The sequence below is a fragment of the Blennius ocellaris genome (assembly GCF_963422515.1).
Source record: "Blennius ocellaris genome assembly, chromosome: 18".
Taxonomy (NCBI): Eukaryota; Metazoa; Chordata; class Actinopteri; order Blenniiformes; family Blenniidae; genus Blennius; species Blennius ocellaris.
The window spans coordinates 6,655,051-6,677,474 of NC_137667.1; the positions used below are offsets into that span (position 1 = coordinate 6,655,051).

General features: G+C 42.5%; 2 protein-coding genes across 7 annotated transcripts in view; both read right to left on the reverse strand.

Annotated features, from left to right (window-relative positions):
• Positions 1-15,341, reverse strand: part of ino80 (INO80 complex ATPase subunit) — a 33,732-nt gene extending 18,391 nt beyond the window's left edge. For 3 of the 6 annotated variants that reach the window (XM_080513794.1, XM_080513796.1, XM_080513793.1), the window contains exons 1-27: positions 15,222-15,341; positions 14,158-14,221; positions 13,746-13,937; positions 13,286-13,446; positions 13,062-13,129; positions 12,707-12,853; positions 12,485-12,605; positions 12,206-12,411; positions 12,046-12,099; positions 11,743-11,946; positions 11,370-11,574; positions 10,674-10,741; positions 10,371-10,598; positions 10,183-10,263; positions 9,235-9,330; positions 8,473-8,532; positions 8,241-8,383; positions 7,471-7,555; positions 7,242-7,359; positions 6,761-6,846; positions 5,506-5,673; positions 4,961-5,094; positions 4,534-4,601; positions 4,306-4,399; positions 3,847-4,051; positions 1,027-1,167; positions 255-480 (exon numbers count right to left, since the gene is read on the reverse strand). In XM_080513794.1, the coding sequence (XP_080369920.1) occupies positions 255-480; positions 1,027-1,167; positions 3,847-4,051; positions 4,306-4,399; positions 4,534-4,601; positions 4,961-5,094; positions 5,506-5,673; positions 6,761-6,846; positions 7,242-7,359; positions 7,471-7,555; positions 8,241-8,383; positions 8,473-8,532; positions 9,235-9,330; positions 10,183-10,263; positions 10,371-10,598; positions 10,674-10,741; positions 11,370-11,574; positions 11,743-11,946; positions 12,046-12,099; positions 12,206-12,411; positions 12,485-12,605; positions 12,707-12,853; positions 13,062-13,129; positions 13,286-13,446; positions 13,746-13,897 (3,319 nt within the window). In that variant the 5' untranslated portion in view covers positions 13,898-13,937; positions 14,158-14,221; positions 15,222-15,341. Of the gene's footprint in view, positions 1-254; positions 481-1,026; positions 1,168-3,846; positions 4,052-4,305; positions 4,400-4,533; positions 4,602-4,960; positions 5,095-5,505; positions 5,674-6,760; positions 6,847-7,241; positions 7,360-7,470; positions 7,556-8,240; positions 8,384-8,472; positions 8,533-9,234; positions 9,331-10,182; positions 10,264-10,370; positions 10,599-10,673; positions 10,742-11,369; positions 11,575-11,742; positions 11,976-12,045; positions 12,100-12,205; positions 12,412-12,484; positions 12,606-12,706; positions 12,854-13,061; positions 13,130-13,285; positions 13,447-13,745; positions 13,938-14,157; positions 14,222-15,221 lie in introns of those variants that run through there. The other 3 variants (XM_080513797.1, XM_080513795.1, XM_080513798.1) reach the window with 2 other exon arrangements.
• Positions 15,342-16,584: 1,243 nt separating this feature from the next.
• On the reverse strand, positions 16,585-21,731 carry vps18 (VPS18 core subunit of CORVET and HOPS complexes). Its single transcript, XM_080513664.1, has 9 exons — positions 21,378-21,731; positions 21,149-21,290; positions 20,931-21,022; positions 20,048-20,298; positions 19,608-19,961; positions 18,254-19,516; positions 17,931-18,140; positions 17,457-17,693; positions 16,585-17,362 (listed from the first exon to the last, which is right to left on the reverse strand). Exons 1-9 carry the CDS (start codon positions 21,478-21,480, stop codon positions 17,066-17,068), a joined length of 2,949 nt encoding a protein of 982 aa, XP_080369790.1. The 5' UTR covers positions 21,481-21,731; the 3' UTR covers positions 16,585-17,065.
• Positions 21,732-22,424: the final 693 nt, after the last annotated feature.

A 22,424-nucleotide genomic window follows, 5' to 3' on the forward strand; every position in this document is an offset into this window, starting at 1 on the left:
CTATTGCATTGTTGGGAGACAAGTCACTTGACAGGAAGACTGGGGAACCTCCTTGTGTTTTCTTTCTGGATTCAAATAAGCAATGAATAAAAAGTGCTATCAACTGCACAGATGTGTCACTTCGCGGGCCTTCAATAAATGCAAAACGTTATGAGGTAGTGTTTTGGTCCCTGATATTTACCCCTCAATGGAAAGGAGACTAAAACAACACACACACTTATGCACAGACTCACACAGGAACATGCATCCCTCACCTGGTATCCTTATGAAGGACCAGCCATGACGAGGGTAGAGGGCCATCACACCGCCAGGGCATGGAGGGTGAAAGGCATTGGCTCTCGTGTCCCAGTCTGAGGCGAGTTCAGGTGAACCGTACAGGAAACACTTCCTGAAAATCATGCCCCCTCCGCTGCGTGTCACCCTCCACTCGTACTCGGCACTGCGGTCGTCACAATAACGCTCCATGGGAACCGCTGTCACCTAGGAAACCAAAAGATACTATTGTGTGATGGAATAACAGAATATGAGAACATCATGAACATCACACCGACATGGATAAATATTTGCCTTGCACATGGCTTTTAAAAAAAAGTACAACCATTGATGACTTTATAGTAGAACAATCTATGCTGGAGATGGAAGTTCACTGCATGATTTGGCTGAATCAGCAGGTTCTGCATCTGTGTGTGTGTGGGTGTAGGAGGGAGAGGCAAGAGGATGCTTAACAACTGGTGAATAGCCGGCGCAAAGAGCCCTCTTTTTTTAGAGGCTCTGTTTGTTTTAAGTGCAGCTGGAAGCTGGAAGGCACTGATGTCAACTCCACACACGGTCTCACACACACTATTCATAGATAAGAGATTCTCTTTGTTGGAGGCCCACAAAGGCATCGTCCACACTACTTCCTTCTTCCACGGCCACCCAAACACTTAACTGTCTCACATGTCCCAGCATCCAACACTGGCGGTCCATGCGAGCCCACTGAAGGCTTGCATGAGAGCAAGAGATTTGTCTTACTGATGCACATACCCTGGGTGTGGCCGCAAGCAGGAACTTGGGTGGCAGTGTGGGCTGGCAGGCTCGAACTATGGTGGTGGCAGAGCTTCTGCTGTGGATTGTCATGTCTGTGTGTCCCATCATGCCTGGCCTGGAGGCTGTGAACACCAAGTCCTTTAAAAAAAAAAAGAAGAAAAAAGCCACACACGTACACATTAACATAGCTACCTCAATCCACATGCTGTGTTAACTGAAAGTGGTGAAATGCTTTAAAAAGCTCAAATTTCCATAAACACCATCACTGTCATTACAGCAATTCCTGAACACATTCTTACTTTGAACTGCTGCAATGCCGAGAAACAAAAGAAAACTAAAAACCCACAAAATTATAGCCGAAGCGTCGCAAAAGCGCACAAATTGTAGCATGCAGAGGTTACCGAGTCCACTGCGCATGGGTTTATCACCAGCAAATTTAACTTGTTGTATTTCTCAAATATTATCTAACATCTCAGCTAAATGCTAAAACTATTATGTAAAATCTACGATTAATCCAGCTTATATGGAATTTTAATTGCACACGTCACTGGATGAACTGGCTGTCTTACCATATAATCATGTATTTGGGCACAAGACATGGAGCAGAAATACAAATATGGGCGTACACCCGATGGATGACTTCAATACAGCAGGGAGAGGCTTTAGAGATGTGCTGTGCATGAATGTAGTTACACAATGCCACCTAATGGCAAGAGGCGCAAAATAACATGTCCAGCCAACACTGCCACAGAAAGTAGAGACTGGATTCTTGGCAGCAGAAAGGAAACATATTAGCTTTTCAAAACAATGGCCAAGTATTTCACGTGAAACTTTCGAGTGAAGCAACAAATAGTCTGGTGTAACCACTGTGGATACACCAAAGGATGTCAACATGTTGTGTGAGGAAAAACGAGTTGTCACTTCGGAGCGCATCCATAAATCAAAAATGGTTATTGTTTTCTTAACAAACCAGAGTAACATTTGGGAAACAGGAATGAAGAAAATACTGATATAACAATGTTATACTTGCACTGTATTTATCAGACACTCAGTGTATACTATATTTATATTATGACTAACACCTGCTTATCTTATAATGGTATGGACGAATAAAAAGAGAACGGAGCCGAAGCAGTAACGGGAGGTGTTCAGATTTCTGCGTGCCTCAATTCTTCAACAGGACCAGCAGGAAAGCTGAAAGCAATACTGACCACTCTATCAAGCACAGAGCCAGAGTGAGATGAGCCAAGCAGAGAGAAGTGGCACTGTGTGCCAGCCCCACGCAGCTTCAAAAAGAAAAATGAGGAGTTGAAAGAATCTTGCAAAAACTGTGGGAGTCTGGAGATCGGCACTCGCTCCCCAGGTGTCAGAAAGTTTCTGTTTCTCGCTCATATCTGAACTCGTTTCTTATATTTTTCTGCTTGCTCCTTTAAGCCGCTCTGGGGGGAACCGAACATCTGAGACGTCTGCGTGACGAGGCCAAGAGAGGAAGAAGAGGATGGAATTACACCGTGAGCATTCACTTCTGAGTGTTCTTGACCCAAAAAAGGTAGAACTGGTGGAAGGTAGGAATGTGACACTGATGCATATCATAGCTGAGCTGTTCGCTTGCTGAAATCCTTGATCGACGTGTTTCTGACATCTTTCTAAAAGAAGACTTCTAACATTCTTGCAGCTGTTCCTCAGTAAAGAATATGTAGGCTGGTGTTCTATATGTTTGGACTGGCCCACACAGACACACAGTCCTGCCTTTCCCCAAGTTAACAATTCCCATATTGCAAAATTATTTAAAAAAAATAATAACGCAAAAACTGATGATGCGTAACCTTGTAGCACTCAGATACAGAATCCAACACTTATGAAACCATGGGGGTGTAGCTAAACACAACAAACTTCTCAGAGCGCTGAGCGACTAGGATACTTTGATGGATCAAGTCTAATTCACTACTTCTTTCCAGATCTTACAAATAACCTCGAGCAACACACTGGTGCCATGTGCCAATCTACGCTGACTCCAACTCCTGCTACCAATATCCTCAGAGCCAGCTTCTGGTTAGGATTCAAGTCTGTGCAGGAGGAACAGCAGATACTCAAACTGTTTCCATTGGACAGCAGGACAGAGAGACAGGACAGGACGTCAAAGAGTCAAAGATTCAAACAGTTAAAGAGCCTGCTAAATGGAAAGCGGATTCAAAATCATGCTGACACAAAACAACTGATGTAACTTTACAAATCCACATGCAGTCGGGATAGATAGAGCAGTTCATTTACTGCAAAGATCATGTGAAACAATATTTGGTTGCTATTTAATGTGCTATATGTGCAAAACCCTTCCAGAAAACATTTTGATCACAGAAAATAAATGACACTGATTGTTTTGTCCGGATGGTCTTTAAATGTATAGCAATAGAACAACATATAGTAATACACTTTGAAGAGATGAAGATGAAGAGATAACTAAAGAGTTATGACAGTGACCTAAAACAAAAAGTCTTTTTCATTAAATAAACCTCTTTATAAACTTAAATCTTAAATTAGTGTTTAGTATTTAGAAGAGCAAAGTAGTTACTTGTCAATCTGTGCTCCTGAAACATACACAGAGGGAAGTCAGTGTTATTAGGTAGCAGAGCTACAGAGGGATTAGGTTCCACACCGTATCCCAGCCAAACACTGACTGAAGCTCTGGGGTAAGTTTCGGCATTGCCAGCAGCACATGCCTCTTTAATAGAGCTTCGCGTGTCCTGTCACACAGTAATTTCTACAGCAGATGGCTGCCATTGTACATGGCACGTGAGCGAGTTTCAAAACGTCTCTTACCTGCAGGACAGGACTGTTGCGAATGTTGGGGAAGGCAGTGGGTCTGTTTAGCCACAGGATCAAATCCCTGCGAGACAGGCAAGTCATCCTGGGCTCCTCGTTTATTCCGTCTTGAGCAACTTCGTGACCTTCTTCTTGAAGGTCAAACAGGCGCTGGTGGTGGAGCCGGTATGCAGCTTTCAAGGACAGAAAAAGTGCTAACCATCTGTGGGAGAGAATCACATAGGACAGAAAAGGAAGAAAAAAAAACTGTTGTGAAATTAATTAAAAATACGTTAGTCATTTCTATTAGTGCCACGTAAAGCTTGTCACTATTGGGCTTTTATTGACTTGCTATGTGACACAATAGACAACAGAACCTTGCTCTTTTATATACTGGCGACATCTTAATCCATAACTTTAATATTAATGAATTTCTGTCAACATGATAAATAGAGATTACGAAAACTTGATAATCACCTCACTAAGGTGCCCTGGAGCATCTGATTGGACATTTCAGCTGGTGACACATCAATGAAACGCAAAAAGGAAAAACAGCTGCCTTTGTCGTCACCTGAAAATACACATAGTTTAGTTAGAATTGAAGCGGCAAAATACAAATTATAGAAATGATCTGTAAAAATAAAATAAAACAGAAGTACTGGAACGCGCATGTTTTCATGACAAGTTTTATGCATCTGTGCTCACCTTTCCTGTGAAAAAGAGACTGCTGGATGTGATTTGGGGAAAAGGGAGACAGCAGCACTTGAAGCAATCTGGGGAGGAAAAGAGGAGAAAAACCAGGTTACACCGCACAGCATGACAAGCAGCAGGGCAGACGAAATTTGGGATCATAATCCAGTCCCAGTCCAACCCACAAACGTCTTACGATTATGGCTGCAATTGAGGTAATTGCCTTTTTTGAGTCCCAAATCAGCAAAATGTCCACAAGGACAAACAGTTTGTCGGGAAAAAGACGTATCGTACCTGCCAATGTTTACATTGTAACTTTATCAAGAAACTCAACCTTTCTCAAAATAGTGTCAGAGGACATTTTAATGGATCTGTTTCCTGAGGATTTGCCGTATATTAGTGGATATCTACTGTTTCTGTGAAGGTTTCTGAAGTGACTTACTTGTTCTTGGCCTGGTTGTGTGCGTGGATGAGGCCCTGGCGGTAGAGGAACTTGGACATGATGTAGGGCTTGAGGGACATGTGGAAAGGAGAGCGCGTCTCCTGACGCTCAAACAAGTCAGGGTGGTTGCACACCTACGTGCAGTCACGCACAAACATACACACATACACACACACAGAAAGCTGGAATGAGTAAAACGTAAAAAAGGAACCAGCATTACCTCTAAATGCATATGCTGCATCTGCCAATTCAATGTTTAAGCCATTTAGATATGAGGAAACTGTTGTGTCTATCATTTTATAGTTATTTACTTGAGCTCAAGGTATGATCTCTTGTCATGTTTTTTTTTCAAAGATATTTCTGCAGATTGTGGTATGTTTTATTCTGGGTTTTTTGGCTTCCTAAAATGATAAAAGAACATTATCCTCATGTCTGGCTGGATAAAGAGATTATTGGAATTGATCGTCCAGGTCTTGCATCTGGATTTAATTAATAAAGGTGTTTAACTCAAACTTTTTAATATGGTACAAATGTATTGCTTGTACCTTCCTGAACTGCATGACCAGGTTCATGAGGGAGGAGGTGGTGCTGTGGGACTGTTGGGCTGTGCCCATGGACGACTGCAACAGATCTTCAATGGAAATCTTGTTCCTCAGGGCCTGGTAGAGCAACCTCTGCCGAGACGTCAGCTGGCAGTAGGTCAGGATCTCAATCTGTACAAGACAGGAACACAATTAAAGCCCTGCACCATGTAGCACACATACACGAGCTAACCCTCCCAAGAGAGAGTTGTTCTCACTACTATCTGCTTTCTCATGGCTGAGTGAAGATAGGCGTGTGACGGACCCAAGGGCATGTTTTCTGTGAGATTCTATTTGCTATATGGCCCTCTGAGAACACAGTGTTTTCTGAAGGACTGAACCAAACACTCATTTATGGTTATAGATCTTGTGCCCAGTTTGACAAACATTGTTAAAATAAACATCAACATGTTGTTGTTTTTTGGTTGTTTTTTTTTATCAAGTATCTCGTTTCAACAAAAGCAGTGAAAATGAACGACGACGAAACATACGACCCGACACTGAACCGTGAGCGAACCTCGTCGGTGAGGGTTCGCTTCAGTGCGCTGGCTAAACAAGACAAGCCAACGAGAGTGAAGAAGTAAAGGAAGTGGGCTGGCAGGGTTTAATGTGGGTGCAAAGGAAAGTGAACAAGACAGATGTGGGGGAGTGGTGAACTCTGCCGTTCCTCCGACTCTGTGTATGGAGACTCCCACAGTGGATGAGTGAGTATGTGTGCGGCGCCTGTGACAGCTGGAGACCCCGAGTCCAACATCTGTCGAGAGGATCTGCCAGCACAAGCATTGCTCAGAGACTTATTATGACACTTATTATGTCACTGAGGCATACGTTGGCGTGGATGGAGGAAGTATTAACTGGAATAGGAGAAAAGTGTGAAGACCTAGAGAAAGAACTGGTTCTGTTTGCAATAACAAACCCCACAAATTTTACACATAGATGCTTTTGTGGAAAATTGAAATTGGCCTTTGCAACTAGTGCTTCCTTCTTCTTGGTTCAGCCACAGCAGATCCTCTTTCTAATCCTTTTTGTTTCCTGTCCTGTAGCCTTCTCACACCAATAGATTTCATGTCCTCCCTCACTGTATCCACGAGTCTCCTCACTGGACTTCCACTTCTCTTTATGTGTCACAATTTTACATACATGGATATCATATCTCCTAAAAAACATGATTAAACCCACCAAACTTAATCCTGTACAAGCTGGTCACACAAAACGTTACCTTGTCTGAGAGCTCATTTTCCACGTCCTTCTTGATCCGGCGCAGCATGAAAGGCTTGAGGATCATGTGCAATCGAGACAGTTGATCTGAAAAACATGCCCTGAATGTCATATTTAGCAACAGAAAGTATCACACAGATTCTTCTGTGCAAACAAACTGAGAAACATTCTGATAACACGATTGAATGACTGTATATTTGGCTGCTAATGTTTACATGGATCAACACAGCAAGTCATAGCATTATAGACATTTTTAGATTTTTAGGACAGATGTCCTTTCTGTTGCTACAGGGGGGCATCATAATAAAGTTTAATTACATTGCACATGTCAGAAAGAGTGTTACCAAGTGTTGTACAATAAAAAATTTAAAACACAGCAGGAGACAAAAGAGGCAAGTCAATAACTAGATTATCTAATATGATCAAAACAGAGAATACAAAGAGCAGGGGGGCTGAGAGGCGCTCGTTTTCGTCGTACTCACTCTCGTCAATGGTGGACTTGTTTTCGGCATGGCTCTCGATGTCCTTGGAGAACCACTCGTTAAACTCGTCATGGGAATCAAACAATGTCGGCATGATGAAGTGCAGCAGGGCCCACAGCTGAAAGACAGTAAAATAACATGCAGTAGTTAAGTTTCTCCCATCGACTCGCACGGGTGCGCGAATCCCAACACACGCACGCGAATCCCAACACACGCACGCACTATTCACCTCTGCCATCGTGTTCTGGATGGGCGTCCCGGTTAGCAGCAGTCTGTTTCGGCACTGAAACTGGAGGAGTATTTTCCACCGAACGCTGTGAACGCACACAAACAAGAAGCTGTGGTCTCCAATACCGGCCACGCACATTTTTCATCTTCATGCAACTTTTTATTCCAAAATAATCACGCCATCTACTTTCACTGGGAAAGGGATCACAGACTGCCTGAGCATGTTGTCAAGATTGAACGTTTTCAGAACATTTTCTGAGTGGACTTGTGGATTTTGGCCGATCTCCAATAGTAGCCAAAAAGCCATGCAGAATTATGCGGCTCTTTGGGATGATAACGATACTTTTCCTGAATTTTTGTTGATTTAAAAAAATGATAAAGACTCATGACACTATTCTGCTTATTTCTAACTAATCAATGACAAACTAGATCCACTTAACATTCCCGAAAGCTCTTCTCACAAGCATGAAGTGTGGTATGCTCTTTCAATTTTCCAGCTGCATGAAAAAAACTTCCAATGAAGAGAAAAACATATTTTTGTTTTTATCTTCTCTTGGACACAATGGAGTTATAACTGTGTAGTTCCGATAACAGTCCAGAGTTTCGTTAGTTGTTTTTCCTGAATGGTTTATTTATCTGATGGAGACCATCACTGAGTTGTATATTCTTTAATTCTGTGACAAATATCACAGGCCTGAGACATGAAAAAACATGTTTATAAATGTGGGACAGTTTTGACATGGGAACCAAAATGTTCATGCTTCACTGTACCTGGTGCTGCTCTTTAGTGCCTGGGCCTCATCCAGAACCATATACTGCCACTTGACCCTCTGGAAGTACTTCACATCTTGGACCACCAGCTGGTAGCTTGTGATCACCACATGGAAAGGTGCGTTTTGTGTGTACAAGGTTTTCTATGCACGGGATGGAAAAAGACGAAAGATTAGAATATGTTGGTGGTTTGTGGACACATATTCTGAATTCATCGCGTCTTCATCTTTACCTGGCTCCAAAATTTCCGGATCACTTTGCGATCGTGTGGATTCCCCCAATACGGCAACACCTGTTGGACATAACAGCAAAAGTTTAAAAAAGAAAAAGAAATGTTTTGTCATTAAATGTCTTTTTCCCCCAAAAAAAAGCTGCATGGCTATACTGACCAATGCCAAAATAACAAAGATGTTCTCAGAAGAAAGATTTCAGCATAACATCATGCCTGGATCACTTGTTGATGTGTAGTGTAACGTGAATAATTTACAAATCATTACATCGCTCAACACATGCTGGTTTTCTATTGTTTTCAGTCAGTCTTGCTTTGAGAGTTCAGGAAGCTTATCTCCAAATTGTGTAATGGGGTCTTTTCACACCTCATTAGCAAAACAAACTGGAATTGATTTATTTCCAAACTGGCTGAGAAAATGGGAATAGCTGAGTGCTGAACACAACAAAGAAGTATGCAAGCTACATTTGTCGGTGTGTGTGTGTGTGAACTGCAGCATGGCTGACATATTGATGGGCTTGATAAATGATTGCAGCCTCCAAACAGTCTGTCAAAGACCAGTTGAGGCATGCAAAAAGATTTTTAGATGTTTTGGGACTGAATAAAGTACAAAGAAAAGTTCACTCGCGAGACATGAGGCAATACTGCCCCCTTATGGAACATTTATGGCACGGCTTATTCTTGATTTCAGCTCACGAGAAACAGAACACCAAAAAAAACCAAACAACCACGATATATAAATGTATTCTCAGCCAGCAGTCTAACCTTGAATTTAGGCACAAAGCGGGTGAACTCCTGGTGCCAGTTGTTGAGCGTAGATGCTGGAGAGATGATGAGAAACGGACCCCAGATGTTATCTCTCTGTGGGAAAACAAAACAGCAAACACTGTAACATTGCCAGATCATTCGGTAGGACGTATCCAACCACCAGGATTACCGTATGACTCTTCTCACCTGTAATATTTGACTGAACATTTTACATTCCCTCTAAATTGCACATACCAGTAGTTAGGACACAATGAGGTTTTAATCATTTTGGGGAAGCAACGAGAATTAAATAATAATTATGTTTTATCCATATTTTAGTGTTTCACGTCACCACATTTCTGCAGCCTGCAAATTTAACTGGCAAAGAAATATTCAGTCTGCCTAACTCTTTAAAGCTTTCACAAATTATAACAACTAAGGAAATGTGTAGTTCATTTTGACTTTTATCTTGTATCATTGGAATAGTCAGGAACATGCATTAATCGGATGGGCAGTAGAGCTGAGCAGAAGTTCCCGTTTCTTTCAGCTTCAATCATTTAAGGGATTTTGCATTGCCAGAGAGGCGGAGACAATTTATTCATGGGTGTAGAAGACATCCTCAGCTCTGGTGCTCATCACAAATGCATGTTCCTCAAAAATGTAGGGCAGTTTAAAAGAAAAATAAACAGCATTTCCAACAATCTGAAATGTGCTGCCAAGAAGCATTATGGAAACAAAGAACTAACCCACCAAACACAAATTCTCCGGTGATTAAAACATGCTTGACAGAGTTGCTGTGTTCACTCTCTTTATATTCTCTATGCTACTGGTAAGTCTCCAATTGGGCACTTTTTCAGTAAATAAAAAGAATGCAGGTGCACATGTAAGCTGTCTGATGAATGTTGTCACAAGTCCACAATGAGAGACGGTGGTGGAATATTGTACGAGGTCTACAATCTCTCTCACCTCTGCAAGATGAGCCAACAAGGCAATACTTTGAACAGTCTTCCCTAGTCCCATTTCATCTGCCAGGATTCCATTGATTCCCTGCAAAAACATTAAAAACAACACAAATTAGTCAATACTTACTATAATGAAGACACAACATTTGGTCAGAAAAGGCTGTGATCTCTGGGACAATGGATGGCAGGTACCTGCTCATAGAGGTTGGCCAGCCAGTTCATGCCTTTGAGCTGGTAACCCTTGAGTTTCCCATTGAAGATAGTAGGCTGAGGAATCTCTTCGCCTGCGTGGATGGAAGGATTCGAAAGACTGTAGCTTTCTCCAAACCCGGAACCGCAACCACCACTTGACAGCAGCCCAGCAGCTGCATGGAGAGATGCACTGCGACTGTCCTTAGCCTCCTCATCAAACATCCGAGTCTACCACATGAAAAGGTTTAGAGATGAGCCACAGTATAGACGAGCATCAGTGAGAGCGAGCTCACGTTTACTTACTCTCTCTTGGTGAATCTGGTAGGCCTCCGTGGCATTCCTCAGGGCCTTGGATTTGTAATATTCACTATCTGTAACAGCAAGACATTAAGATCATCAGGACAGAATAAATACTGAACTGAAGTCAAAATACTTTTGCAAGCCTCTGAGCATGCCGGAGGGTCCAAACTCTATTAAGACTGCAAAGTCATAAATAACATCAGTGTGTAGCATTTAATTATGATAAAGTGTAGAACTGGCAAGAGTCATGTATATTTCATTAATTATAACGTTTAGATGACTGAAATGTATTTCTCATTGAATTTCCACAAGAGGCTATAAATAGTTTACACATCTCCTACACTGTCCAGTCCAACAATGTCATATGTTATCTACAATGAAATGTTGCTGAACATCAACCCAACATGTATTTTATAAGTAATTTTATGGGTGCTGAATCAGATGAACTTGTGCAGTGCATGGAAGCATATAATAGCATACAACATTTTTTTTTAATTCTTTACACACATTCTAAAAGTCCTACGTAATCATAAAGTGTCCAACAACTATTTTTCTATGATTTCTTTTTTTGTTATTAGTAGCATTGAAGACGGAGGAAAAATTGAGCAGGTTACTATGGTCACTTACTTTGAGCTTTTCTGGTAAATTAAAAACAATATCACATAACCAACATATTAAACTGGACTGAGCCGTTCATACCATAGTCCTCGTGCCCGATGTTGACCATCACTCCACCTCCAATGTCTATCTGTCTCTGGGCTGCAGTGTCGTCAAGTTTTCTCAGGATTTCCTCCTGAGCCGAATCTCCTCCCGGACCCCCGGCGCTCGCTTTACCACTCATGAAGTGAGCGTAGAGCTCCGTCTGAGTGATGAGGAAATTCAGCTTGCGTTGCTGCCGCTTGGCCTGCGGGAAGAGAAACTCATGAGAAGAACATCTCAGAGAATGAAGTGTAAATGCAGTCCTAATTGAAATGGCACGGGGATTAGGAAAGCATGCTTGTAACTGATCGCATGATCTGCTGTAGCAACAACTTGATAAGTCCCAGTTTGCAATAGCCTCCATGCCACTGACCTCTCTCATCTCCTCGTCTAGTTTTCGTTGTTCCAGAGCTTCCTTCTCAGCCCTCTTCCTGTGCTCCTTTTCTACTTTGTCGTATTTCTTCCAGTAGAGCATCATCTCTTTGGTAAGGCGCCGTGCACGGGGTAGCGTCTCCTTGCAGTTCTTCTGAGCCTGAATGGCTGCACGCCGGACTTCTCGCATGCACTGGTGAGCCAGCTGGGGCAAACACATGAGAAGTTAACGCACTAAAGGTTATGAGCACAGTTGGCAACAAAAAGCAACACGGACAAAAGCAGGAACTGTTCAGTTTCTTACCTTTTTAGCATTGGTCAGTACAAGGTTCTTGGCAGAAGTCTTCTGCTTAAAAGACTGGCAAAAAGAAAAATCGGGAAAATCAGAATATCATCAAAGTGACACAAACCCAGAAGTGTGAAAAACGAAAATGCGTGCGACCATTCCATTCCTGCACACTAACCTTGGGGATCTCTTTTTTGGCGATGGTGAGCCAGACCTTTCGTCGACGAGCATTCAGCTGCTCCACAGTGAGGTGTTTCTTCTTCACCACAGGCAGAGGAGAATCATGGGAAAACTTTGCAAAAATCTTGGTCATATAAGGCCGCTCCTCGTCCAGAAAGTCTCCCTCTCCCCGTTTTTTCTTCTTCTTCACTTTTTTCAGTTTGGCTACAAGTAAATCAGTTGTCAAGTCAGTATTTCTCTTTGTTAAACTCAGGTGATCATACTATTAGTTGTTTACCTTTAAATTTCTTCTCCTCTTTGATTTTCTTTTTCTTTGGGCCCAATAGATGACGTTGTTGTTCATAAAAGGGGTCATGAGTGGACAGAAGTCCGGTGCTGTAGTGCTGATATTGGTGAAGCTTGAAGAAATACACACACACACACACACACGAATGTCTAAAACGCATACCGTGGACACTCTGAAGAATCATTGACATTGGATGCTTGTGTGTCTTTTTACCTCTCGATCAGAGTAAAACTTGCTCTGATGCTGCCTGGTGTAGCGATGCAGCCTCAGCATGTCATGCAGTTCCTCTCGAGACAAACTGAAGTCAGCGTCATCGGAGTCTGTATCCGAGTCTGTGGTGTCGTCGCTCAACAGGATACTCTGAAGGCCACAGAGGATGTTAAAGGAAGCAGAGGATGTGTGATATACAATGGCATGTGTTAGCGCGTGGGAAAACAACCCAGCCACACATTCAAAGCGGAATAAGGAGAAAACACAATAATATGGAGCAGCAATTATCAATGTATGTGCCATTTGTTTATTTGATAAAGCATGAAGGAAAATGCAGAGGAATTCTCTGTGTAAATACCTTGAGCCATTTCCTGTTCTTTTTAAGCTTGGAAAAATTGTACAGGCTTGTTTTGTCTGTCTTTTGGTCTATAGGGCATAGGAAGAGAAAGAGCCATTACATATTGAAACTACTTATTACACATAAACTATATCTTTCAAGGTGAGATAAACAACACCGGTGAGGGTGCACATGTAAAGCAATTTGTGAATGACATAAATATGTGTTTCCAGTTTGTATCTTACCTTTACCTTGCAGGAGTATTCCGTTTAGGGGCTTGCTGTCCATCAAACCATCCCCTTGCTCACATGATTCACTCTTCACTGTCAACGCTGCATGCTGAGCGGAGGAGTCCAGAGATAACCCTGTCCCCAGTGCACCATCACTGTCATCGCTATCATCACTACTACAGGAGAAATATGAGGCTGTCAGATCATCATTGTCACCATCAATGTGTCACTACATTTCTCTGGGTATTTGTGGAGCCATAAACTTCAGCGAGACAATGCTGTATAGCAATACTATAAAATACTGCCGGGTATAGCGTAAACTGATAGTAAGAAGACTAACAATATATATTTTTTTTTTTTAATCCGATGGTAGATTTGTGAAAAAGCTGGATGAAAATGTATGTTTCCTTTGCTGTAGTTGATGACTCAGGAGTACATCAGAGTCACATAGTATATGCTTGTCCTTTGTGTGTACCTGGTTATGTCACTGTTGAAGACAGCAGCAGTCTGCCGCAGAAAGCTGTCCAACTTCAGGGACCTTTCCAAGCGCTGCAGGTAGAGAGGCTTGGCCAGGCCAGAGGTCCCCGATGCCCCAACCTCCGGCCGGCCACCCTGCCCTGTCGCCATGCAGCTCAGACACCTCTGCCCAACAGGGCAGCAACTTTTACTTCAAAGTGAGAGGAGAAGGAGAAAGAAATGAAACCACAAACTGGCGAGACAAGCTTTCCAGTTTTAAAGTTATTAATCTAAATCAAAGCTTTGTACAATTTTTTGAAGTTCACAAAAATGGGTTCATAACCCCTTAACACAACTGGTCTCTCAAAGTTGTTTAATGCAGTGGCTGGTGACATTACTTCCTAAAATTGCATTATATAAGGTGAACCTACCTTGTCAGTAAGAGATGACATTGTTCTTCATTACAAGATTAATGCTCAGACAAAGAGGGAAACCCTATAAAAGAAGATACCCAGTCAGACACACCTGTTTAATTAAAAACAAACTATTTAGGAGTCCAAGTTTTTTTTTTTTATGTAGTAATTAAATAAGTTAGTTTAAATTATTGTTTGAAAGTATTTGAATGTTTGTGAGTACATTTTTCTCCATACACATATACATATATAGGTTTGTTTTTGTTTTTTTTAGGTGGATTCATATTTGCTTTAACTGTTGAGTAAATGTGAGAGTTGGATTTTTCCCCCAGATTATTTACATATATTGACTTATTGGACTTGACTATATTAGTTCACTTCCTCACGCGAAATGGGGGCAACAATTAAAATTTTAAATCCTGTAGTATTTATTTCTTTTAATGAAATGAAGACAAACTGGTTTTTTCCATTTGTTTTTTTTAAGTGTTTATTGTCGATATGTTTGGTTTGCTAGCTCGTGCTGCTAGCTAACCTTCACAGTGCTGGCTGTACTGTAGCCTGCAGGCTAACGACTGTTAGCAGCTTCCTCTGGTCGGGGATGTTAAAGGGTCAAGGAGCTGCTGTTTATTGACATCTTTCCTGTTTACCACATCAAATGCATCGGGATTTATGGCCTTCTCCATTAACGTCCAGCTTTTATTGCCGGACAAGCACCCCCTTGGTGATTGTACACGTTAGCTTGCTAGCTCCGTGCACCCGGGCGTCCTGGTTGACACAGACGTCCTCTCGCACCATTAATATGAAGTATTCAAATCGGCTCTGTCTCTTTAAGGCCGCCACCTCCCTGCCTAAACAATGTATTAAGATATGATATCTGTTTAATGGACATTCTTAAGCTTGTCTGCTATCCCGGTGCAGCGGCTGCAAGGCCCGGCGCCCGCGTCTCTCGTACCCTCGCCGCGGACACGGGCCGAGGCTCGGCTGCCCGGCCAGCGTATGATCCCCATCTTTTAATTCTTTCTCCCTCCCGGCCATCTTCCCCATTGCTCCTTCGCCATAACAACCACCACGGAGTCTCTCACCTCGGCCCCGTGTCCCCCTTCTCAGTCTCTCTCGTCGCTGCTGCCGACTCTCGGTTCTCTGACTCCAAAATGGCGGTTTGAGGCGCCGAGCGAGTCTGTGAGCTTTGAGTCGGCAGCAGCAGCGGAGAGGCGGCCACTTTCTGTTACTGAGAGCAGAGACACGACGCCATGGCGAGGGTACAGCAAGGAGCAGGCCTTTCAATCAAACACCGAGAGAGGGACGCTCATCCTGCGATGTTTTGTTAACACTTTACAGTGAGAATGCACCCAAGCTTAATATTTTTCTTATAAAACTAAGTGAAATTCCACTATTAAGGCCGTTTTGGCACGTTTGTGCGCAAATAATAAAAACATATCGATGAATTTCCGATGTTGATTGATTGCGTCTGGCCTCTGCGAAGATTACCGAGCTACGTATTACGTCACTAAAAGGGACTCTTTTAGGTAAAGTGAGGCAGCTGCACACCTACACATATATTTCCAGATTTTAGGGATTAACTAACAGTAATTACAAAATATGTGCCTCATTTAAGCAGATAACTTAGAATATCTACAAATAGGACAGTAGAAACATCTGTGTGACATATTTTCATGGTAGGAGACTCACAAAACTGAAGGTGATCCAAATAATGAATTCTATACTCTATATTACAACTTCCACATTATTCTTTAACTACTCATGACTCCATCTGGCTTGAGCTTATTAAAATACTGGGGCAAAGTTGGTGAGTGGCCATCTCTCAGTTGGAAGGTTGCAGGTTTGATTTCCCATTTCTCCCTGTCCATATGTCAATGTGCCCTTGAGCAAGACACTGCACCCTCAAATTGATCCAATGGATGGATTGAGCATCTTGCATGGTAGCCACCTCCATTGCTGTGTGTATGAATGTAATTAACATTGTAAAGCACTTTTGGGACAGTTCAAGCAGTGGAAAGGATGATAGAAATGAAGTCTTGTTACCATTTTACCAGTAGTCCAGAAGATATTTGAATCAAAAGTAAAACAAAATCTAGGTTCCCCTTATAAAATGTCTAACAAACTGATTCCCAGCTCACTATGGCTCAAGGCCAGGCAGGTCACCAGTTCTTCACAGGGCAAACTCAGGAGCAGATGGTTGCACACACCGACATCTCTAGATTATTTTTATGGTCACCAATCATCTTCAAATGCCTATTTCTGGACTGTTGGGAAAGTGGAGTAGCAGTAGTAGTAGTAGAAAGACATCTGGCCCAGATTTGAACCTACACCCGTCTTGATGAGGAGAGTGTTACTCACTACACCATCATGCAGCAGGCGAGACAACAATTACACTAAACAGACAGAGACAGAAGTACGTCAAAACTGTTGACTTTTAATGGTTCACATTTCAGCTGTAAAACATTGCATTTTATGAAATAATAGTTTAACTTTCCATATTGGATTAAGACAAACCTGAAAAGCAGGAACTGATCTGAGCACAGATTAAACCCATTATTGATTATTTAAGCATGTGTAATGTCATTTAATGAACCAAAGAAGTGCAGATATTTCATGAAATTTGTTTAGTGCAGCTCTATTCTATCAGGCCCATGTATGTGGTGTATGTAGAGTCCTGACTGGACTACATGCCCAAAGATTATTGCCCAATGTCAATTCCTGCTTAAAGTGCAATTATCATTCAATACATTTAAAACACAACGAAATGAGTATCTTGAGGAGACGTCAAGCTGAGAATGTGTACAACAGTAGGCACTCTACTAACAGACAAACAGATGTCTGTATCCTCTGGATGCACGCACTTTAACATGTAGATAGCAGGCAGTTGTTCGTCTTCATTTCCCGCTGACATGAGAAAAGTCATTGTTCATAGCCAGCTGGATTTCTCCTCCTCAAATTTCTGTGGATCTATGAAAGGCTTGTCGATGGATTTGATCATCAGTTCGCCGCAGTAGACGCACTCGGATGCGATGAGGTCATCAATGTCTGACTTTATCTGCTCGCGGCTCGTTCCTGCGTTGCCTTTACCCAAGCTTGAAGTGTCCCCTTCATCTTTTGTTGCGGCGCGGTGGCGCGATTTGGACGATTGCGCCGTTGCAGCCAGCTTTTTCTGAAGCTCCTCCAGACGACTCTGCTTGAAGGCTGACAGATGTGGGGTCACCTCCTGGACGTTGGAAGAGAATCAAAATAGAACGAGACTGTTATCACAATGATGCCCACATGAAAAAGCAGTGTTATGTACGCTCCCATTAAATTACCTGGAACAAGCAGTCATAGTGAAACATGTGCCCACACAGGAACAGATAGAACGGCCTGTTGAGCAATGGGAAGTCACAAGAGGCGCACTTTTCCTGAGAATCCACGACACCATACTTGTTCCTCATTTCTTGAATGTCCTCTCTGATGCGTTTAGCGCTCTCTGTGGCCTCCTCCATTTCCTGCTTCAGTTCTTCAATGTGCTGGTTGTATTCTTCTAGAGAGCTGCAGATGGCCTCCTGAAAAAGCCAAAAAGAGATATTCATACTTTATTAATACCTTGGGGAAATTTCTTTTTTCTGCATTAAAATTATTACTAAAGTTGCAAATAGCGACTTTTTTCTCCTGAATAGAGTGATGCATTTCAAATGATTGCAATAAATGATTCTAATTCCAGTTCCAAATATACAGCCATTTTGATACATGATCTGTTATTCACACTAGAATAGAACAAGCCAATTACTTCTTCTACGCACCTTGAAATGATCAATGGTGACAAAATCTGGAAAGAAGGGCAGGATGTCTTCGATTTTGAGCAAGTTGCAGCTGGACAAACAGTTCATGGCTTTCTTCACATCCTTTTCCTCCTGTACCACATGCCTGGCGATCTTCAGCCAGAGCTTTTTCCTCAGTTCCTCGTCATCCTCAGGCAGATCGGCACATGATTTGGCAAGATCAACATCCACCTACAATCGAGAAAACACATTGGACATTAGTGGCACTTCCTACATTCAGTCAAAGGTTGACCATGAACATGTATTTCTGTGCACCACTGACACAAATATGCTATCTGACTTACCTGAAGGGCAAGATCCACTGCTTCTTCATACAGTTCCATAATCCTATACACTAGGACGCAGGCTCTGAGGTAGCCATGCTCTGCACACAACCTGAGGGCATACTTCAAGTCATAATGGATCTCCGAAGCATGTGTACCAGCCTGTTCTAGATACAACAGGAGAGAGTCGGGCTTGTATTTGGCATAAAGTGACAGCAAGTAGTTATGGATGGCCTCTTCTGTCACATTCAGCTCGTACACACAGAACTCCATGTAGCGGATGGTTTCATTGATTTGCTGGGTGCTGCCCATCTGACTGTAGTTCATCAGAGCTGGAATGAGTTTCTTTGGGTCCAGCCTTTTGCCCATTTGAATCCACGCATCTACCACTTTCTTGGGAATGTGCTGCATTAGGACTGGGGAGAACTTGTAAAACAGTTTTTCATCACAGTGCTTGGCGAGGACGTCCAGAGCGGCGCTGTAGTCGTCATGCTGACAGTAGTGTGAGATCACCCTTTCATAGTCCTGCATGACGACTGAAAAGTAAACCATGTCGTCCACGTTGCCGTGGCTGGCCAGCAGGTCATAGATGGTGCTGCGATTGTTGAACAGACACTCCTTGTTCTTGGAGCTGCTCATAAACTGGCGAAACTCATCCCGGGTTTCCTGGAAGATGATGCTGTTGCCGTCACTCTCCAGCTGACCGAGGCTGTTCAAGTACAGTTCTGCCAGCCAAGTGACCAGCAAAGTGATCTGTGTTCTCTCACTCGGTTTGAGGTTGTTCAATTTCTTCAGTAAGAACTCCTTCAAGGCTTCCTCTTGTTTGGCTTCGATGAACTTGAGCGCAATCTCTTCAAAATAGTTCTGGGTCAGAGCATAGCACTTGGCACTTTCAAGGTATCGCTTGTTCTGGAAGCAGTGCTCGGCCTCTTTGGCCAGCACCATATCCATGCACTCGGGCCGGTCCCGGCAATACTCCTTGGCCAGGTCAAATTTATTCATACTCATGTACATCTGCCAAACATCCCTGGCCTCGCGCTGGATGTGGTACCGAAAAACTGCCTTTTCAGTGTAGATCCAAACCAAGCCACCGACTGGATCTTTGATCATCTTCTTCAAGGTCCCAAATTTGTCCGGGAATACATCCTCATATACAACCTGTCCATTCAAAGTGCAGATGGCCTTCACTCTGTCATGAAGCAGCAGCAGGAAATGGAACTGTGTCAGCACTATGGAGATGGGCTTGTTGAGACTGAGGTCAATATCCGGGGTGTACTCCCACACCTGTTTCATTGTGAAAGAGGAGACATGAACAGAGTCGGTCAAACCCTGAGAACATCAACAACTGTGTTTGGGAACATGGAAATAAGTTTACCTGCACATCGCTCAGCAGAGAATCGGGCCTAACGTAGTCCAGCTGACCATATAGAACTCCATTTCCCATCATCCAAGCGAACGCTTTCGGAGAATTTCGCAGCTTTGAGGTGTAAAAGGTGATCTCACTGTATCCCATGTTGACTGGGAACTCCTGGAAACTTGGCAGCAGATCCTGGTTCTGATTAAAGATGGAGCTGAAGCCTTGCTGTTCTGATCCCTCTGCCACTTTACCAACAAACTGAAACAGGCGTTTTCTAGTAGTGGCGATAATGAAGTATTTGTTTTCCAGGCCACGCTCTATCTCCAAGCAGCACACCGGTGCAGGCCTGCCGTCTTCCTCCACAGAGTGGACCTACCACAGAAAACAATACTGTTATGGGTCTGCTCACAGCTGAGAGGCAGTAATAAAATGATTGCGATGAATTCACTTTTTCTGACCTGTCTGAAGTACTGATCTGGATTGGTATTGAACAAGCTGCCCTCGGTTGCAGAGATCTCCGCCTCAAAGATGATGCCTTGGCTGGTTCCTACTAGGATTGGTCCTGTGTTGGTCTCGTTGCCCAGCAGCTTGTTCCAGCCCACACTCTCAATGAGGTGGCCCCTCCAGCGGGACAGACTGCGAACCTTCTGGGTGTTTCTGTTGAGGTACAGACACTCACTGGTGCTCAGGCTGATCAGCAGATGGGAGCCTGCAGAGGGAAAATGTGGAGGAGGTCACGGATGTTGTTGTTGATATCATAGTGATGACACGGCGAAGAATTGAGAGCACAATTTAAGAAATTTGGGTTAGCAATAATTCTGTTTCTAATTTTCCATTGATTGAATTTTGTAAATGAACAGAGTTTTCACTCTATTAAACCATAAACATATACATTACTCCCAATACAATTTTTATGGAACTTTTGATGCACATACAACTTTCTCAATTTTAGTTACTCACTAAAACAGTGACCATCACTAAATCCCGACCTACAAAAAAATGCATGAATCCAATTTAGAAAAATATATCTACTCGGCTTCTTGGCAATATCCCTGTACATTTGAAGTATAATCATGAACCCATCAAATGCTTAAAAGTAAATATCACCATGCATTTATCAAGCAAACTAACAAAAGGAATAGAAAAAGTGTCTATTCAGCTATTCTTTTACGCCGCTGCATTGTAGACTCACTGGATGGCCTTCCTGCTGCAAACCAGGTTAAATCACACATCTTGAACTACAACACAATAATATGATCAAAGATGGACTATATCTTATCATTTATGAATGACATTTTTGTATAATAATTTTTTTTTAATGACGACAGTGGCTGCTCTCACCTGTGGGGTCCAAGAATAGTTTGTGCACTTTGCTGTCATCTTTCCTTCCTAAATCAGTCTGGTTGGGTTGATCTGGCTTGGCTAAATCAATCCTGCAAAAAGAGAACATAAAAAAACCCAACTTAACTATCTGGTAATGGCTGCAAAATCCAGAGAAACAACGATCATGAACACAAACACGAGTGACGATCAACATAAGTGCTTTATGTCATATTTGCCTGAGCAGGGTATCTTTTCCCAGACTCATGCACAGCTGATTGTTGCAGACTGCCAGGTGGTTTATCCTCTCCGGTGGCGTGAAGTCGATCCTCTGCTTGTTGAATATCGGCTTCTCTTCCTCCAGTCTCACATTGACGAAGCCTTGGGAAGAGATGAGAAGTTTGTTTGGACACCTGAGCTTCATTACAAATAAGACAGTGGTGGTGCGCAGAGAGGAGGGCCACCTACCGGAGTGCGTGATCCCGATGTTGGTGGACGACAGGCGGCTGTGCTGCTGCAAGCTCTGCCTGATGTTCTGGGAGTCCTCATACTCATCCAGGATTGAAGCCATCGTTAAATGCACAGTAACTTACTTTGTAAATAAATGAAAACAATCGAGATTTTCTTTTTCAAAACCCTCGATGATTCAGTCTTGAAACGACATGACAAATAAACTGGCAGCTACTTCGCTAAAGAACGTTTTTTCCTTCCTCTATCCAAACCGTCGAATAATAAAGACGCTCCTGAATTTATATGCTGCCACATAAGCTTGGTAATGGATGAAATTTCAATCATTCGTGCGAAGTCATAGCAGCTAGCTTAGCTTCCTTGGACACAGCACAGGGTGTATCCTGAGTCAGGTGACACGCGGCTCACGTGACTTCAGATGCAGGTTGTTGTCACCGGCAGGGGGCGCACTTCGCCCACAATTACACTGTATTGTGACGACGGATAAACAGGAATATTTTGTTATATTTCTATTAAAGTACAGAATATTTCTTTTTCAAATCATTGGTAGGACGTGAATATAGTATATTTGCATCGACCTTAATGACTTTAAATAATTTTTTGTTTTCTTTCATGAAAGTAGACGCAGAATTTGAACATTAATACACTACGTTTTCAAATCAACACCGTCATGATTGGAGAGAAACAAGATGAAAATTTTGTTTGTATCTGTCTGTACTTTCATCATCAAAACATTGATTATCGAGACAACAAAACAAACAAACATGAAGTTTACAAGCTATTACAAATTATCTATCTATCTATCATTGTGAATAACAGAGAAATTACAGTTTTTGAAGACTGATCGTTGAGTCTCGCAATGCAATAAAAAAAAAACAACTAAACAATAATATATGTCTAACAAAGATACAGCACGTGGGTGAGTTTAATAGTGGGTGAATATTAAATCCCATGTTTCGTTTATTACAATCAAACTAACAAAACAACTAAAGTGTAGTCCAGTCTCTCTGTGGGAGTGTTTATGTAAATCCAAGCCTGTGGAGCTTG

Excerpts from the sequence above, each read along its gene's own strand:
- vps18 (XM_080513664.1), bottom strand. The coding sequence starts at position 21,480 with ATGGCTTCAATCCTGGATGAGTATGAGGACTCCCAGAACATCAGGCAG. Across the intron at positions 21,291-21,377 it reads CATCGGGATCACGCACTCCG|GCTTCGTCAATGTGAGACTG; the intron begins GTAGGTGGCCCT and ends TCTCTTCCCAAG. Across the intron at positions 17,363-17,456 it reads ACTATGACTGCTTGTTCCAG|GAGGTGACCCCACATCTGTC; the intron begins GTAATTTAATGG and ends TCCAACGTCCAG.